The sequence below is a fragment of the Streptopelia decaocto genome, assembly GCF_964273445.1.
Source record: "Streptopelia decaocto genome assembly, chromosome: 8".
Lineage (NCBI taxonomy): Eukaryota > Metazoa > Chordata > Aves > Columbiformes > Columbidae > Streptopelia > Streptopelia decaocto.
Genome location: NC_138662.1, coordinates 21829833 through 21848156, shown reverse-complemented (window position 1 = coordinate 21848156; position 18324 = coordinate 21829833). Strand labels below are relative to the sequence as shown.

The window sequence follows — 18324 nt, the reverse complement described above, 5'->3', positions numbered from 1 at the left end:
CCCTGGGTTTCCGTGCGCAGCGCCGGGCCGGGCCGGTGCTCAGCCCCACGGCGCGGGTGGGGTCCTGCGGTGGTGCGGGGACCCCACCGGGTGTCTGGGGAACGCGGGATGTGACCAATCACGGGCTGCCGGGGCTCAGGCACCGCGGGGGGGGTTCCGGCGGCCGGCGGCGGCGCTGCCCGGCAGCGGGGGCTCAGCGGGGCCGCGGGGGCCCGCCCCCCGCCCCGCGCCCTCCGGCCCCGCAGCCACGCGCGTGCCCGCCGCCCCGGGCCCGGCCCCGCCGAGGGGAGAGGGGCGGGAAGGGGGCGGAGCCGGGGCGCGAGCACGCCCGCCCGCCCCTCACGGCGGCCCCGCCCCGCCCCGCGCGCAACCTGAGCGCAGGAGCAGCGGCGCGGCCCCGCCTCGGCTGGCGGCGCTGCGGGGCTCGGCTGCGCTCGGCTCCGCTCGGCTCCGCTCGGCTCGCTTAGGCTGGGCTGGGCTGGGCTCGGCGGGGCTGCTGAGGCGGCGCGCTGCGGGCGCTGCGCGGTGTCCCCGGTGCCGCCAATGACGGCAGCCGCGGGCGGCGGGGCCGCGGCCGGGTGAGGCGGCGGCGGGGCCGGCGGTGCGGAGCGCGGAGCGGCGGGTGTCCCGGCGGAGCCCGCGCCCTCCCGCACCATGTCATCGCAGGGCAAGTTCAAGAAGGACAAAGAGATCATCGCCGACTACGAGGCGCAGGTTAAAGGTGCGAGCGGGGCGGCGCGGCGGGCGGGGGGCTCGGTGCGGGGCCGCCTTTGTGTGCGGCGGGCGGGGGCCGGGCCGGCGGGGGCTGCGCTCCCGGGCAGCGGCTCCGGCGCGTCCCCTCCCCGCGCCTCCCCCGCGGGCGCTGCGGCACCGCCGGGCGCGGGCACCTCCCGCCCCGGTGCGGCGGCTCCGGGGGTCCGATCGCGGGGCCGGCGGCAGGAGGTACCGGCCGCGGCGGCCTCGGCCGTCCCTGCCCGGCCGCGGCTGGTCCCGGGGCGGGCGCGGTGCCGCCGTGCGGGGCCGGTGCTGAGGGGAAACTTGTGCGGACTGGCCGTAATTGGCGGTTATTGAACCCAGACCGGGCCGGCGGGAGCCGTGTGGGCGCGGGGTGCGGGGCCGTGCCCGCTCCGCTCCGCAGCCCCGCGGCATCGCCCCGCGGCATCGCCCCGCGCTGCGGCGGCCCCGGAGCCGCTCCGGCGGCAGGAGCGCGGCTGGGAACCCGCCTCACTCGGTGCTCTGTAGAGGGCTCGCTGGAGACCTCCCGGGGAGGAAGCACATTGATCTTGCAGGTCTTATGTAAGGAACTTCGCCGCGCATCGGGCCCGGCGATTTCAAGGGACATAATCATTATTATGCAAGTCCCGGTGTTGCAGGAGAAAGAGCTTTGAAGCAGGCTGCTTTATTTCTAAATATTAAAGAAGAATATAATTAAAAGCCATGTCTGTTGAAACCACTAAGCATCAAGTTTCAGGCTCCAAATTAATTTTTATTACAGTTGGACTTATGGAAAAGTTGGTACCCTCTGAAACATCACAAATGCCTGCAGGCCGGTGAAAGGCTGAGCGTGTTAGTGTGCAGGTCAGACAAAGAAATGTCTGGGTAGCCTTTTCTGTGCTAGAAAAATAGGGGTTTTAATATTGGTAGCAAACTGTATTAACTGACACTTTCGGGTAACTTCAGTTCGTAATTCAGTTCGTTATTGTAACAGTTCCTAATTCTGTTAGTTGATGATGATTCCTGTTCCCCCTTTCAGCTGGAGGATACTTAACTGCTTAATTCCTTCTCATTAACCTGCCCCCTTAAACTCTCTTCTGCCATTAAATAAAACTGGCTCCAGTCTGCCTTCGCTTGTTCATTTTCTCTAAGTATCCATTCACCATTTTGTTATGTTTAAGTCTCTGGTTAAGACAGAGTTAATGAAAACCACAGAACAGCTTTTCTGTAAATTAACCCATGGATGTGTGAACTGAGCAGCCCTCCCGCTCCCTCTGGAGGTCCCTGGGTGTGGGCGATGCCGTGTCCCACGCGGGGTCTGGGTGTTTGTCTCAGTGGGCGATGCCGTGTCCCACGCGGGGTCTGGGTGTTTGTCTCAGTGAGCGATGCCGTGTCCCACGCGGGGTCTGGGTGTTTGTCTCGGTGGGCGATGCCGTGTCCCACGCGGGGTCTGGGTGTTTGTCTCATTGAGCGATGCCGTGTCCCACGCGGGGTCTGGGTGTTTGTCTCATTGAGCGATGCCGTGTCCCACGCGGGGTCTGGGTGTTTGTCTCATTGAGCGATGCTGTGTCCCACGCGGGGTCTGGGTGTTTGTCTCATTGAGCGATGCCGTGTCCCACGCGGGGTCTGGGTGTTTGTCTGGGTGGGCGATGCCGTGTCCCACGCGGAGCTGCTGCAGGGAAGGGGCTTGGAAAGGTGCTTGGGAAGGGGCTGGCTGTTGATTTGGTGACACTGTTTATTTTCTTCCATTTCAGTCTTTTGTAGTTGGCTTGAAGAGTGATGTAACAGTCACAACATGCTCTGCTCGGTGCCAATTACCTTTGTGCTCGGGTGTAATTTGGGCAAATTGATGTTATTGCACCCTGCAGTTAAGCAGATGAAATATTCTTTTAGCCTGTGGTATTGCTGTGTTTCGCAGGAGGGCATTTGCATTTATCCGTGGGGGCTGCCCCGTGTGTCCGTGTTCTCCGAGCTGTCCTGGGCCCGGTGGCTCCAGCCTCAGGCGCTGGAGGCTGCGGAGCTGGAGCGGGACCGGCTCTGCTCTGTTCCAAAAGCTTTGCTGCAGACATCTCCTGCGTTGTTTTTCCTTGTTGTTGTTTGTAACTGGAATACTCGTTTGCCGTGATCGTTCTTGGCTTGACTTCTGTAGCCTCATGGTTTCCATATGTTGGGCCGTTAATGCTGGGTTCTGTGTGAGGCTGTTTTATTGCACCACAGCAATCACGTTTTGAGCCGCTTTTCTGGGCAGCTGCAACACAGACAGAGTTTGATGGGCTGGTAATAATTTCCTTGATACTATTCTGTGCCTAATTATACCTCCAGAAATGGCCGTTTACTGGTTGAGGGTACTCGGCCTGCGCTTTGATCTAACAAAGGTTAGTTTGGATGTGGTGGGGGTTTAGCGGCGCCCGGAGCTGGGCTGGGGCCCAGCCGGACCCAGCGCCTGCGTGTGCGACCTGCTGCCGCCTCCGAGGGGGTGGCAGCTCCGTCCCTGACACACGCCAGGTCTGTCACAGGCCCCAGCTGCTTTTGGGGTGACCTCGGTGAGGTGAAGGGGCTCTGGTGCTCGTGGCTCCATCCTGACAGCGCCATCCTCGCTGTCACCTGCCTGCAGGGACAGGGCGGCTCTGACCTTCCCGTGTTGCTGAAGCGCTGGAGGAGGCTGAACGCCCAGCCCCGGAGGAGCTGCTGCGAGGGCTGTCCCTGCCCGCGCTCCATCGTTAGATGGGGACAGTGGAGGAAACTGTGGTGGGCAGGAGGGTCTGGGGGAGCGTCCCAGGTTGGTCACTCGGCGGGACGCGGGGAGGACAGCCCGCCGAGCGCGGGCTCTTTGGGCAGTCGTGGACCGCGTGTGCAAACGTCACAGATCCGCGTCTGCCAGCAAAACCCGACACGGGGAGGGTTTGTCACCGTCCAGACGTTCCTCTGCGCTGTGGCAGTGACCACGAACACCCACCCGTGCCCTGGTCTCGCGTGGCCCCGCCGAGGGCGTCCGTGTGGCCGCCTCGTTATCCCAGTGCTCTGCTCGTTTCCTTCAGGGACTGAGTCGCTATTTCATTCATATCTAAACCCTGCTACCCTGATGAAGAAGGGTACCCGCATCTCCAGAGAAAAACTGAAATGGAGAAGTAGTGAGGGAGACTGATTGAAACAAAATGTTGGCAGGGAAGAGCTGACATACGAAGATCAGAAAAGATGGAAACTTGAAGAAATGATGTCTTGTTGTGGAGGATGGGGCTGAAACCTGAGCACAGTGGTGGTCCCCGTGGTGTGGTCAAGAAAACAGCGGGGAGAGAGGCAGGAGACCCCGCGCTGCGCTCCAGGAGCACCCGGTGCGTCTGGGGGGTGGGCAGGGGTGCGTCTGGGGGGCGGGCAGGGGTGCGTCTGGGGGGCGGGCAGGGGTGCGTCTGGGGGCGGGCAGGGGTGCGTCTGGGGGCGGGCAGGGGTGCGTCTGGGGGCGGGCAGGGGTGCGTCTGGGGGCGGGCAGGGGTGCGTCTGGGGGTGGGCAGGGGTGCGTCTGGGGGCGGGCAGGGGTGCGTCTGGGGGGTGGGCAGGGGTGCGTCTGGGGGGCGGGCAGGGGTGCGTCTGGGGGGCGGGCAGGGGTGCGTCTGGGGGCGGGCAGGGGTGCGTCTGGGGGCGGGCAGGGGGTGCGTCTGGGGGGTGGGCAGGGGTGCGTCTGGGGGTGGGCAGGGGTGCGTCTGGGGGGTGGGCAGGGGTGCGTCTGGGGGGTGGGCAGGGGTGCGTCTGGGGGCGGGCAGGGGTGCGTCTGGGGGCGGGCAGGGGTGCGTCTGGGGGGTGGGCAGGGGTGCGTCTGGGGGCGGGCAGGGGTGCGTCTGGGGGCGGGCAGGGGTGCGTCTGGGGGCGGGCAGGGGTGCGTTCGGCGGGCAGACGCCGCAGAGCGCCGGGAGCCGCGGCGCAGCAGGACCAGGACCCCGCGCGCCGGGCCGCCGGAGGGGTCAGCGCCTGGGCTCCCGCAGGCCACGACCAGCCAGCAGTGCCCGACCGCACAAAAACCCTCGGTTGCCCAATGTTACTCATGGAGCCTGACAGGCAACTGGCAATAAATAACGTGGTGGGGGAAAAAATGATGTTGCTTTGACTGATTTTTAGGAAATTTGCTGAAAGGCCTTTTGCTGGGGCTGCCGGGAGCGGCGCGGGGGCCCGGCGGGCTGGGCGCTGTCGGTGGCTGCGGCGCGGGGGCCCGGCGGGCTGGGCGCTGTCGGTGGCTGCGGCGCGGGGGCCCGGCGGGCTGGGCGCTGTCGGTGGCTGCGGCGCGGGAGCAGAGCCCTGCGCGACCCGCCCGGCAGGAGGATCGATGGGCCCGCGGCGTGTGGGGAGCGTGATTGGCCTAAGTGGAGTTTAACTGGGGAATAATCTCTGTGTGCAGGGTGATTTATCAGCCGTAATGACTCTGTATCTGCTTTCCCTCCCGGGAGAATTGTGTGTCTGCCTGTCTGGGGCTGGGCAGGAGTGGCCCTGAAGATGCTGTGGGACGGGCTGTGGGGCTGAGCTCGTGCCCCGGCCGGGCGTTGCAGAGCCCGGGGCTGGTAGCCAGGGCACGGTGGGGCGGTTGGCGGCGATGGGGGTGCCCAGGCTTCGGGCGGGGGCCGCTCCGGTTTCAGGAGTGGCTGCGCTGTGGCTGCTGCAGGCTGGCTGTCCCTGCAGCACGCGGAACCTCTCTGTGTCCCCTCTGTCCCTGCAGCGCGGGGGCCTCTCTGTGTCCCCTCTGTCCCTGCAGCACGCGGAACCTCTCTGTGTCACCTGTGTCCCTGCAGCACGCGGAACCTCTCTGTGTCCCCTCTGTCCCTGCAGTGTGGGGGCCTCTCTGTGTCACCTCTGTCCCTGCAGCATGGGGAACCTCTCTGTGTCACCTGTGTCCCTGCAGCATGGGGAACCTCTCTGTGTCACCTGTGTCCCTGCAGCATGGGGAACCTCTCTGTGTCCCCTCTGTCCCTGCAGCGCGGGGGCCTCTCTGTGTCCCCTCTGTCCCTGCAGCATGGGGAACCTCTCTGTGTCCCCTCTGTCCCTGCAGCATGCGGAACCTCTCTGTGTCCCCTCTGTCCCTGCAGCGCGGGGGCCTCTCTGTGTCCCCTCTGTCCCTGCAGCGTGGGGAACCCCTCTGTGTCCCCTCTGCCGATCCCCGCGCCGCCGGGCCCCTGGCTGCGCGGTGGCCGGTCCGTGGGCTGCCGTGGGTCTGTCCTTCCCGTGCCCCGTGGGGCGCGAGCTGCCGTGGGTCTGTCCTTCCCGTGCCCCGTGGGGCGCGAGCTGCCGTGGGTCTGTCCTTCCCGTGCCCTGTGGGGCGCGAGCTGCCGTGGGTCTGTCCTTCCCGTGCCCCGTGGGGCGCGAGCTGCCGTGGGTCTGTCCTTCCCGTGCCCTGTGGGGCGCGAGCTGCCGTGGGTCTGTCCTTCCCGTGCCCCGTGGGGCGCGAGCTGCCGTGGGTCTGTCCTTCCCGTGCCCCGTGGGCAGTGGGGCGCGAGCTGCCGTGGGTCTGTCCTTCCCGTGCCCCGTGGGCAGTGGGGCGCGAGCTGCCGCGGGGCTGGCGCGGGCGCGTGCCCGGCAGTGCCAGAAGGAAAACTGAAGGATATTTTGGGGGGCCGGTTTTCTTATTTGTCTGTCTTAGATTTTCAGACAGGAACGATGGCATTAAAAGTAAATGCCAATAAAGATGTGGCTGCATATTCACAACTGCCACGTTGAAGCTACTTGCAGAACACAGTAGAGCCTTAGATGCACAATTTAAAGTGGGTGTTTTCAGACGTACAGTTTTAATTGGTCTATCTAGCCAGGAAGATAAATAAATGTCTTTTCCTCATTGCTGTCAAATGCATGATTTGTTGCTTTAATGCAGCAAAACTAACCGGTTTTAATTAGGTAGATGCAGCTGTCTGTGGCACAGCGTTGTGGATCTTGCAGAAGACGGAGCGCGGTGTTGATTGGCGGTTTGATGTTTGGTGTTGCTTCCCAGAGCCGCTCTCCAGCCGCGGCAGAGCCAGGTCGCTGTGTGGTGCGTTTGGCGGCTGTTGGCAGCGGGACGGTGCGAGTCAGCGGCCCCTCCTGGTCGCGGCGGTGGCCGTGGCCTCGCGGCGGTGACCGTGGCCTCGCGGCGGTGGCCGTGGCCTCGCGGCGGTGACCGTGGCCTCGCGGCGGTGGCCGTGGCCTGGTGGCCGTGGCCTCGCGGCGGTGGCCGTGGCCTCGCGGCGGTGACCGTGGCCTCGCGGCGGTGGCCGTGGCCTGGTGGCCGTGGCCTCGCGGCGGTGGCCGTGGCCTCGCGGCGTGAGGGGCTGCGGAGCGGGCGGGGTCGTTTCCTGTGTTTCGGGGACTCCCAGCTGCTGTGTACATTGGTGACAGAACTGGAGTTTTGATGGATGTAGCGTATAAAAACAGTCAAAAGGCTTGCAAACCTGGGGCCAAAGAAAACCAATACGTGCTCTCCCATTTCCATAGGAGAACTGCGGCGTAGGTTAATTTATCATTGCTTGTTAGCTTCATCTTGCTGTTTCTATTGCAGGAGATGCATCCCTTCTTCTATGTATATTCTCATTTCCTACCCATTGCTCTCTTTCCACTTTGTTCAGAAAGCTTTGGGACAATTCCGTACCAGATGATTCTCTGGGTTCCCGCTTGCAGAGAGGGAGGTTTGGCTCCCAGCCGGAGGGGGCATCGCGGCTTGAGGCTTGGCAGCCCATGTAATGAAGTGGTTCTGTGCGAAAGGGAAGAGAGTTCCATCCCTTTGGGTGGGCTGGTAGGAAACTGCTAAATATTCATCACAGAAACGTATAAAATTTCCATGGGCTTAATTGTCTTGCTTAACAAGCCGTGGGGAAGTGTGAGCTGGCCAGCTGGCACGGCTGGCGTCGCTCCATCGGCTTTGGTGGAGTCGGCCACCGCAGACAGCGGGTGCTGATGGGTCTGGTGCTTCACAGTAACCGCTCAGCACCGCTCCTTGTTTGGTTGATGCACATACAGATTCATTTGTGTTCCGTTCATCCTCTGTGTGTGCTCGGTGGGTCTGAGCGTGGTCCCGCAGGTCCTGCTGACCCCTGTGTGGGCCACGCACAGGGAGCTGAGGAGGAGAATAGATGTGATTCATAATAGAGATGAACTGGCAGTCTCTAATGGAAACAAACGGAATCTATCAGAGACGTTTCCTGCAAAGCTGTGGTCCGGAGTGCTGGGATGGTTCAGCTGAGTCAGCAGGTTCCTGCACCCAACCAGCCATCATTGGCTCCAATGGTTCGGCACCGGGCGGTCGCTGTGGGTTCGACACCGGGTTCGGCACTGGGCAGTCGCTGTGGGTTCAACACTGGCGGGTGCTGTGGGTTCGGCACTGGGCAGTCGCTGTGGGTTCGGCACAGGTGGATGCTGTGGGTTCGGCACCGGGTTCGGCACTGGCGGATGCTGTGGGTTCGGCACTGGGCAGTTGCTGTGGGTTCGGCACAGGCGGATGCTGTGGGTTCAGCACCGGGTTCGGCACTGGCGGATGCTGTGGGTTCGGCACCGGGTTCGGCACTGGCGGATGCTGTGGGTTCAGCACCGGGTTCGGCACTGGCGGATGCTGTGGGTTCGGCACCGGGTTCGGCACAGGCGGATGCTGTGGGTTCGGCACAGGCGGGTGCTGTGGGTTCGGCACCGGGTTCGGCACAGGCGGGTGCTGTGGGTTCGGCACCGGCGCCGCCTCGCAGGCGGTGGCAGCGGAGCGTGCCGAGGCACCGTGGCTGCTGTTCCTTGCCAAGACATCTCCACAAGCAGCAGCTCTCCGGGTGCCCGGCCCTGTTTGGGCGGGAGCTGGCTGGCCTGGCTGTGTGTGCCGGCCTTTCTCACCGAATGTGGGGTGATGCTTAGAAAAGGCGGGTGACATCGCCAAGGTGTGTTTTTCTCACCAGATGCGGCTCTTTGGCCCCAGCCGAAGCTGTTCAGGCGAACTCAGCGGAGTGGAGGTGTCCGGCAGGACGAGAGGAGAGCGCTGCTTTGCTGCTGAAGATGGAGCCGCCGGCAGAGCAAGCGGCCAGGGGCCAAGCCGGGAGGCTCGCAGGCTCACTGCTGCGGGGCTGGGCTGCGCTGCGGGGCTGGGCTGCGCTGCGGGGCTGGGCTGCGCTGCGGGGCTGCGCTGCGCTGCGGGGCTGCGCTGCGGGGCTGGGCTGCGCTGCGCCCCGGGCTGCGCTCGCGGTGCAGCTGCGGCTGTGCTGTGTGCGGCGAGACATGCAAAGCCGGAGCTCTGCGTTAAAGCTCGTTAGCGCGGCCTGACCCGCAGGACGGGGCAGGAGTCACATTTAGCAGCCGTGCTTCTTAAACCCTCGGGTTCACGTGGGAGCACCTGTGCGGAATGGAAGCCGAGGGCTGCTCCCGCGGCACGGCCTGCGGCACAGGCACGGCCTGCCCTGCCCGGGGGAGCCCGCGCCGCCCCCACAGCGTCGCTCAGATTGCTGCCATTGACGTGGCTTTCTTTGAATGCATTAAAAAAATTGAGATCCAACAAGGCATCAGGCTGCTGAGAGCCAGCGGCCGCATTCATGGAAAAGACAGGGGTTTGATCCTTGTAAGCCGGGCTGTTTTCTAACAGTTGGCAGGTACCTGGGTGCAGCAGGCGTTATTTATCAGTCTACCCTTCTTCCTGATAACAGTAAAAACCTCTTCCAACGCTTATTCATGGCCTGTAGCTGGTCCTGGTTCCAGGTGAGGGGTTCTAAGGGCCATAAGAGCGCAGCACCAAATGTGCTTCAGGTGCTTAGCAGATATTTATAAGCCTCTGCAAGGGGTAATAATTCCAGCTCTGTGTGCACAGTTCCAGCACCTGCCAGGAGCAGGATTTACTCTCCCCTTCGCTGGCCTGGTGAAGGTGGGGGGTGAGCTCTTTGCTCTTCTCTGGCTGTGTTTCAGTAGCTGTTTGTCACCCGCAGCAGCAACAGCCGTCACCTCCGAGGTGCGTTCAGCAGCACTGTACCCCACGCGGGTGGTGCTGGCGCGAGGTTCGAGCGGGTGACGCCTCTCCAGCAAAACCGGCGTGAACTCATCTCTTTCTTACAGCCTGGGTGGCTATTTAATCCCGAGTGCTGATCTAATCCCTTTGCTGAGCTGCCAGCAACCCTTCCTCTTTCAAAAAGATGCATATTTCATACTAACAACTATTGTGTTGTGTGTGCCCCACCTCTGTGTGTTTTATTGGTATGTATCATAGCAGCAAGGGAGGACACAGAAGTGTGTAACCAGGGTGAGCCCATGCGGTGACAGTGGTAACAATGGTTTGTACCTGTCACTGGTGACCTCCTTGGGGCTTCCCGTCCACAGCACCGCTCTGCTGCGTCCCTGCCCTTGCTGGGCGCGCTTCAGCCTGTTCGCGTCTCCAGGAGCCGGACTGGTAAACTTTTCTCTGACAAGCTGGCCCGAGCTGAGTTATCTCGTGTCCCTGTTCTGGGGCTGGGGCAGCTGTGCGGGAGGCAGCTGTGCACCGCAGCTGCGACACGCGGCGCTGCGAGGGCAGCGACACCCCCGCGGGGCTCGTGTGCTGTACCGCGGCTGCGACACGCGGCCTGGGAGGGCAGCGGGGGCGCGTGGAAGTGACACCCCCGCGGGGCTCGTGTGCTGCCCAGCGCTGCGCCGGGCCGGCGCTCTCACCGCGCAGCGCTGCGGCTCCGTTAGTGCCCGCGGGCGCTCAGCGGCCCGGGGGTGGGGCTACCTGAGGAATGGCACCGTTAGTGACTGTCACCGGCACTGCGGCCCGCGTGTGCCAGGCTGGGGACACACGGCCTGGTTTTCATCCCAGCGTCGTTCCTGTCCATGAGGAGGCAGCTCTGAGGGTCCCGTCCATGGCAGGGAGGGAGAGGCTTTAAATCGTGCCCTTTGAGTTAAATGATCCACTTCATTCTGAATCTTGCCCTTTGTTTTAAGCACAAAGATAGGTAGGAAGGTGTGGCGTTAGAACTCCCTGGGGAAGCTGGTGCTTCCATCCTCACCTCTGCTAAAGGTGGTTCTCCAGGTGTAGCTTTGGGGGCGCAGGCTGGTCAGGGGGCACCCACAGTGCCTCTGGGCTGCGGTTCGCGTGTCTGGACGTGGCTGTGGGGTGTCTGTCTGTCTGCACTGCTGTGAGTTCCCCTGCCTGGGAGGGACTGGGGGCACCAGGGAGCTGGAAACCGGGACGGAGCGATGGCTGCGGGGTTCTCTTCCTTACACACCTTTGCTGTTGAGCTGCCTCTAAACCGCGCTCCAGTGTGGATGGCAGAACTGCTCCTGCGCCTGCGCCGCTGTGCTCTCCTGCCCGCCGGAGCTGGGCTGAGCCGGCCCTCGGGGAGCTCTCCGTGCAGACGGCGGGTGCTGGAGACCGGTTGTTGGGAGATGGAGCCGTTGGGAGCTCTCCGTGCAGACGGCGGGTGCTGCAGGCTGGTTGTTGGGAGATGGAGCCGTTGGGAGCTCTCCGTGCAGACGGCGGGTGCTGCAGGCCGGTTGTTGGGAGATGGAGCCGTTGGGAGCTCTCCGTGCAGACGGCGGGTGCTGGAGGCCGGTTGTTGGGAGATGGAGCCGTTGGGAGCTCTCCGTGCAGACGGCGGGTGCTGGAGGCCGGTCGTTGGGAGATGGAGCCGTTGGGAGCTCTCCGTGCAGACGGCGGGTGCTGGAGGCCGGTCGTTGGGAGATGGAGCCGTTGGGAGCTCTCCGTGCAGACGGCGGGTGCTGCAGGCCGGTCGTTGGGAGATGGAGCCGTTGGGAGCTCTCCGTGCAGACAGCAGGTGCTGGAGGCCGGTCGTTGGGAGATGGAGCCGTTGGTAACACGGCGCAGCCGCTCTCTGCCCAGCACCTTCAGGAAAGAATTTGCATTAGTGTCTATCACTGTTCTTTCCTTTGGAGTTGAAGAATAGCCCTGAAGAGGGGCGAAAAAAGAAATGTTACTTTCCTTTTTCACCTAGACCTTTGGGAGGAACAGTCCTATATGTGGCGGGGGATTGCAGTCACTCTAATGTGTCTTGCTCCTCCAGATAGCTCTGTGAAATGTTGCTCCATCTTGTCGCAATGGCAGGTGTGCAGGAAGCTCAGTAATTTTCTGCTAGAGCGGCTGTGGAGTTGAATCGCCTGCAGTCTCTCGCTCGTGTCTGTACCAGGACAGCTGAGGAGGCTGTTCCCGCGGTGGGACCCTGGTTGGCAGCCGGTCCCTGCTGGTCTGCAGAGCAGCTCTGGTCCTGCTGCGCCTCCCCGGGGTGGGCACTTCGTCCCGTGCCTCTCGCTTTGCCTCTTATCTGGGTAGCAAAGCTAACTGGGGGGCTTCGGTGACACTTGGTGGTGTTTTAGTATCTTGCTTGTATTGTAAGAGTAAATATTTAGAAAGAAAGCAGGATACAAACCCATGTAAGTGACCAGAGATGAGGAGGGAGGGACCCTGGTTCCCGCTCCCTGCTCTGTTGGCCCAGCCTCGCCCCTGGGCTCCAGCGCCGTGCCGCAGCGTCAGCAGCGCGAGTCCTGTCCCAGACCGCAGCGCCTGCCCCTTTGCCGTCATAGAGCCCCAGAGACTGGCTTCTGTGGGGTGTTGGAGCACTGATGAGCTTTGTTTGTTTGCAGGGTTATTTGTGTTCTGAGGCTGTTCTGTGGCGTGGTTGGAGCCTGAGCCGGCGTTCTGCTGCTCGGGATGGCTCGTTTAGAGAAGGTGGCTCAAATAACAGATTTCTTAGCTCAAAATCACCTGGTGGCTCGGACACGGTCCTGCTGCCGGAGGCACGGCCGCGCTCCAGCGTTGGTGACCTCATGGCTTTGAATGAACTGTTTCTTGGGAAGAAGTCTGTGCTTGAACCTGCCACCCCCCCTTTTCATTTTCTTCAGGGAAATTTAACTGTGATGCTATAATTTAATCATGGAGATTACAGAAGAACTCAAGAGAGTAAGAACTAGAGATCAAACTGTTGGTGTGGCAGTCTGAAGCTTTTGTGTTGCCAAAGGCTCTAGAGAAAATTCAGGATTTTCTCTGTGTGAAAAAAAGGTTAATTAATATTTGGGAAGAGCCCAAATGATGTTTTATTCAAGATAGCTTGTTAGTGTTTGAAATGTTAAAGATCCAGTTTGATCTGATCTGGAGAGGAGCAATGCCAGCTGTCATTCCACGGCACTGGCAGCGCAGCGGGGCTGGGGCTGCGGGGCAGGGGGGGCCGGGGCGGCGCTGCTGGGGGCGATGGTCGCCGTGCCGCTCGTGCCGCGGATCCCGTTTGGGAACATGGGCCTGGGGCGCAGCGGGACACGGCTGGGGACACGGTGCTGCTGAGCTTCTGCAAACCGCTCTGTCTCTGATGGGGAGCGATACGCTGGAGCTGTGCAACAGTGCGGAAAGACACTGTGTCTGGCTGGTCAGCTGGTGAAGGAACAAACACTGTCTGTAGGGTCATCCTGCCGAGAGCAGACGGTATATTTAGCTTTTCCCTGAACTCCTTGTTTGCCCTCGAAGGCTGAGGAGTCGCTCCAGGTTTGCGCTGTCGCAGCACGTGGCCCGCGCTGGTTGCGGAGCTGTGTCTGCAGGGCGCGGGGCGCGCTGTCTCTGGAAGGATGCTCAGGACCGCGGGGTGCGCTGTCTCTGGAGGGAGGCTCGGGAGTGCGGGGTGCGCTGTCTCTGGAGGGATGCTCGGTAGCGCGGGGTGCGCTGTCTCTGGAGGGATGCTCGGGAGCGCGGGTTGCGCTGTCTCTGGGGGGATGCTCGGGAGCACGGGGTGCGCTGTCTCTGGAGGGATGATCGGGAGCGCGGGGTGCGCTGTCTCTGGAGGGATGCTCGGGAGCGCGGGGTGCGCTGTCTCTGGGGGGATGCTCGGGAGCACGGGGTGCGCTGTCTCTGGAGGGATGCTTGGGAGCGCGGGGTGCGCTGTCTCTGGGGGGATGCTCGGGAGCGCGGGGTGCGCTGTCTCTGGAGGGATGCTTGGGAGCGCGGGGTGCGCTGTCTCTGGAGGGATGATCGGGAGCGCGGGGTGCGCTGTCTCTGGAGGGATGCTCGGGAGCGCGGGGTGCGCTGTCTCTGGAGGGATGCTCGGGAGCGCGGGGTGCGCTGTCTCTGGAAGGATGCTCGGGAGCGCGGGGTGCGCTGTCTCTGGAGGGATGGTTGGGAGCGCGGGGTGCGCTGTCTCTGGAGGGATGCTCAGGACCGCGGGGTGCGCTGTCTCTGGAGGGATGCTCGGGAGCGCGGGGTGCGCTGTCTCTGGAGGGATGCTCAGGACCGCGGGGTGCGCTGTCTCTGGAGGGATGCTCGGGAGCGCGGGGTGCGCTGTCTCTGGAGGGATGCTCGGGAGCGCGGGGTGCGCTGTCTCTGGAGGGATGCTCAGGACCGCGGGGTGCGCTGTCTCTGGAGGGATGCTCGGGACCGCGGGGTGCGCTGTCTCTGGAGGGATGCTCGGGAGCGCGGGGCGCGCTGTCTCTGGAGGGATGCTCGGGAGCGCGGGGCGCGCTGTCTCTGGAGGGATGCTCGGGAGCGCGGGGCGCGCTGTCTCTGGAGGGATGCTCGGGAGCGCTCACCAGCAGTGACCTCCGCTGGGAGGAGACGGGCTGGTAGTTGGCGAGGACGTACTGGGCTCGCAAAGAAAACGTTACTGTAGGCAGCTGGTTTTATCTGGGAGGATGTGCTGACTCCTCTGCAGGGACAGCGTGCACGGAGTGGCCGCTGAGGGGTGGGACGTCCTGCTCTGGCCAAAAGATAGTTTTGGTTGAAAATATGACTCTGCAGTGTCGACCTGGGCGCTGTGGGTTTGGAGCAAGCCCTCGAATGGGTGGGATGCTGCCCATGGGCTCGGGCCCGCGGCGCTCGGTGCCCTTGCTGTGCCGTGCCGCCATGGACCGGGCAGGAGGCCGCGGCGAGTCCCTCGCCCGCTCCTCGCCCCGCGCTGCCCCGAGCGGTCTGTCCGGATCTGCTCCTGTTCCTGGAGGCACCGGACCTTGCTGGGTGTCGCGCTGGGCACCTCGGTGTGTGTCGTGTGCTGGGGGGGGAATTGCTCACTGGGGAGTTACTTGTACGTTGCTGCTCAGTAGGGTTCAGCTCTACCGAGTACAGGCTGCAATATCGTCATGTGTTTTTATTTTGCAGTGTTGCCTGATGGTTGTTTCTTTTTGGAGACAGGTATATTTTCAAAAGGGCTGAGTACTCTTACAGTCAATATTATGTACAGTTAAGCATGCTGAGCTCAGCACAATCAAATATCATGCTTCAGGGTTGAATGTGATTGCTAAAGATCAGAAAATAATGTCTATCCCCATGTAGAGCGTTACACAATTGGCTGGATGCATTACCATTTCCCCTGCAGCATCGGAGCAATGCTCTGAGAGAGGCTACTGGATTAAATAACTCCGGCATCTCTGTAAATACCCATGTAATACTTTCAAAATGTTCAAGAGCGTTAATGATGGTACTTTGCGGTGCTCCCGAGAGGCAGGCGGGAGCTGTGCCTGGCGGGCGGGGGGTGCGCAGGCACGGAGACCGGGCGGGAGCAGCAGCCGGTGCCCGAGCTCCGCGCCTCGCCCCGGAGCAGGAACGGGCTGGGACGGACACGTCTCGTGCGCCGCCGGGCAGCGGGTGGGCTGTGTGACTCCCCTGCAGCCCGCGGCTCGAGGCTTGGCTGCTGTGTGGGGTGGAGAAGCCGTCTGATCTGTGCTGATGGTCACGCCGGGGTCCGCGCGGCTCGGCTGCCGCTGCCTGTTTCCTCGCGGCTCCCGGCGCGGGCAGGACGGCGCTCCGGGCCGGACGGCGGTCCCGGTGTGGGCAGGATGGTGCTCCCGGCGCGGGCCGGGCGCGTCTCCACCGGCACACTGCAGGAGCTCTGCTCCAGTTGTATTTTTCAGATAGTTCAGAAGAACCTGAGGAGGTGTGGCAAAACCAGAACAAAAATAGGTAGCAGCGTTGAACCAGTTTCAACTTGGAGTATATAAAGAGGATTGGAAGCCGACTCTGAGCAGCAGGCTCTTCTGAAGCATTTTCTGGTGTTTTGTTTTGTGTGTGGTTTTCTGTCACGTCCTTGCTGGATGGTTCTGAGTGATTCATGTTTTGCAAAGCGGCTCTTCCTGCGCGGTGCTTCCGTGCTCTTGACCTACTCTTGCTGGAATCCCTAAAGAGACAATAGGCAAACACACTCTAAGTGAAAATGTCATATTATAAACTCCTGAAAGTGAAACCATAACAAAGCGTGCTCGTGCAGTCATTGTTCTTGTGGGCTGGCAGCTGGAGATACTGTTGGAATAACAACCATGTTTCATCTCGGAGGTCGGCTCCAAACTAAGGGTGAGTGGGAGGGAGAGCAGAAAGGAAGCGGTGGTGGTTTGCCTGTCCTGCTGACCACACGGGCTGCGCTCTCGTGTGCTTTACAGACGCTTCTGGAACGCGGCGAGCAGGGATCCGTGTCAGCCGGGAGCGGAGCAGATGGTGAACCCCCGAGGCACCGGCCGGAGGAGAGAGTTTGTCAGGTCACAGAACCGGAGGATAACTTCTTCAGATTCCCACTTTCATTAGGGATTAAAAAAAAGAGATTCAAGAACCGTCCTTGGGAGCTACTTTACACAGCCAGACAGGAACGTTCGCTTTACACAGCCAGACAGGAACGTTCGCTTTACACAGCCAGACAGGAACGTTCACTGCCCGTTTTCTGTTTCCAGACCCAAATGTGCTCCCACTCACCTCAGAAACATAACACTGAGGCTCTGGACCGATGTCACGTCTCCAGCTCACTGTGCGTGGTGCTGCCTGCAGACACACGGTACCTTGAGGTACGGACGTGCCTGGGAAATGTCCTTGATGCTGGGGACTTGAGGGGACCCAGGTCTGCGCTGGAGCGGTGGCTGGAGCGGTGTCTGGAGCCGTGAGGCTGCAGCGCCCACAGAAGGGGTGTACTGATGTGGTGTCTCGTGGAGTGGGTGACACCTGAGCGGTGTCACAAGCAGGGACGGCGTTCTGAGGGTTTGGGGCAGCGTGTTAAGGCGAGGTGCGCAGCAGGACGGGCTCTGTGGTGTGAACGCGGTGGAGCGGGGCTGCAGCGAGCTCTCGTTCTGGAGGAGGCGCAGCGGCTCTGGCAGGCAGCTTGCGGCAGAGCTGCGGTGATGAGCTCCGCGAGAGCGGCGGTTGGCCGTGGCAACAGCCACGGGCCTTCTCCTTGAGAGCCAGGGGCCAGCCGCGGCCACCCCCTTGGTTCCAGTGCCTGTCGTCTCGTCAGTGCCGGCCGTTCGTGTGCAGGCTGGTCACGTTGTCACTGGGGACAGTTTGCTGCAGTGTCCTTGGCCATGGCGCACCTCATAGACACAACGAAAAAGACATTTATGGCCACCCAGACTGACCTGCAGAAATTCTTGGTGGCAATTTGCCTTGGAAAGAAAGAAAAAAATCTCTGCTGACTCTTCCTTAGCTTTCTTAGGGTCTTTACCGTACATGTACCGTACGTGTCCAGAGCTCGCTGGAAGAAACTCCTTGTCCGCAGCACCATCCTGTGCGAAGCCTCTGACGTTTCCCGGTGGGTCAGTGCTCCCTGTGAGCCGGCCGTCGCCGTGCGGCTCGCTTGCCCAGCTGGAAGGGCAGCTGATCTTTGCGGGTTCGGAACTGCCAAGGTGTCTGCTGGGGCTGCGGATGCAGCTTGAGCAGGTCCCAGCCTGGCCGGGGGGGCTCGGTGTGCCCCGGCACCCCCTGGCCGGGGGGGCTCGGTGTGCCCCGGCACCCCCTGGCCGGGGGGGCTCGGTGTGCCCCGGCACCCCCTGGCCGGGGGCTCGGTGTGCCCCGGCACCCCCTGGCCGGGGGGGCTCGGTGTGCCCTGGCACCCCCTGGCCGGGGGGGCTCGGTGTGCCCCGGCACCCCCTGGCCGGGCTGCGGGGTGTCCCCTGCTCCTGCGTGCGTCGCAGCCCGTCCCAGGGTGGCAGCGGGGCTGTGGTGTTGGCAGCGGGGCTGTGGTGTTGGCGGCGCTGCCATCGCTCCTCTCTGCTTTCGTCCCTCTCGCAAAACCCGTTCAGCGTTGCACATTGTGGGAGCTCTGGGCTCTTTAATTGTTGTTTGTCATCATGGGAATTGCTTGTTCTAAAACCAATTACAACCTGACAAAACTGATCTGCCTTATTTACAAATACATCCATCTGGTTGTGGACTGCCTGGTATCGCTGCCAGGATCATGTGAGGCCTTCGTTGCTGCCGCGGAGTCATTGAAGGGTTCCCGTGCTGACATCGACGGCCTGCTGCACACGTTCCTCGAGGACAGAGGGGATTCATGTGGAAAGTGACAAACCCCATGTAGAACCAGTAGAGGTGAAACGTGAGTGCTGTATCGTGGGAGCCTCTCGCGGGTCTGGGCGTGCGACCGGACGAGGGTCGATGCGGCGGCCGCACCGCGCTCACGTCTGCGCGACCCTGGGAATCGGCGCTGAAAAGGCTCAGAAGAGGAGAAGGGTGGATGAAACTTCAAAACCATCCCAACTGGTACCCAGAACCATTTCAGAGTATTTTTGCTTTTATGAATGTTCGGTTGCAGCTTAAAGAAGACCTGAGCCCTTATGAATGGGCACTGATTGCACCCTCAGGCCAGCAGTTCGGAGCTGAGTAGAGTGAGTTTCAGAAGCATCAACTGAAAGCTTCTATTCCTTGTTTACTGTATGTCTTATCCACAAAGGGCAGAAAACAGACACACGTATGGAAACAAA

At 62.0% G+C, this 18324-nt stretch overlaps 1 protein-coding gene across 3 annotated transcripts in view; it reads left to right on the top strand.

Moving 5' to 3' along the window:
* The first annotated feature begins 428 nt into the window (after positions 1 to 428).
* Positions 429 to 18324, top strand: part of SRGAP3 (SLIT-ROBO Rho GTPase activating protein 3) — an 86317-nt gene continuing 68421 nt past the window's right edge. For all 3 annotated transcript variants that reach the window (XR_014184784.1, XM_082060158.1, XM_082060159.1), the window contains exon 1: positions 429 to 721. Coding sequence is in view for 2 of the 3 variants with exons in the window: in XM_082060158.1 (XP_081916284.1) it covers positions 655 to 721 (67 nt within the window). In the remaining variant the exon portion in view is untranslated. The remainder of the gene's footprint in view (positions 722 to 18324) is intronic.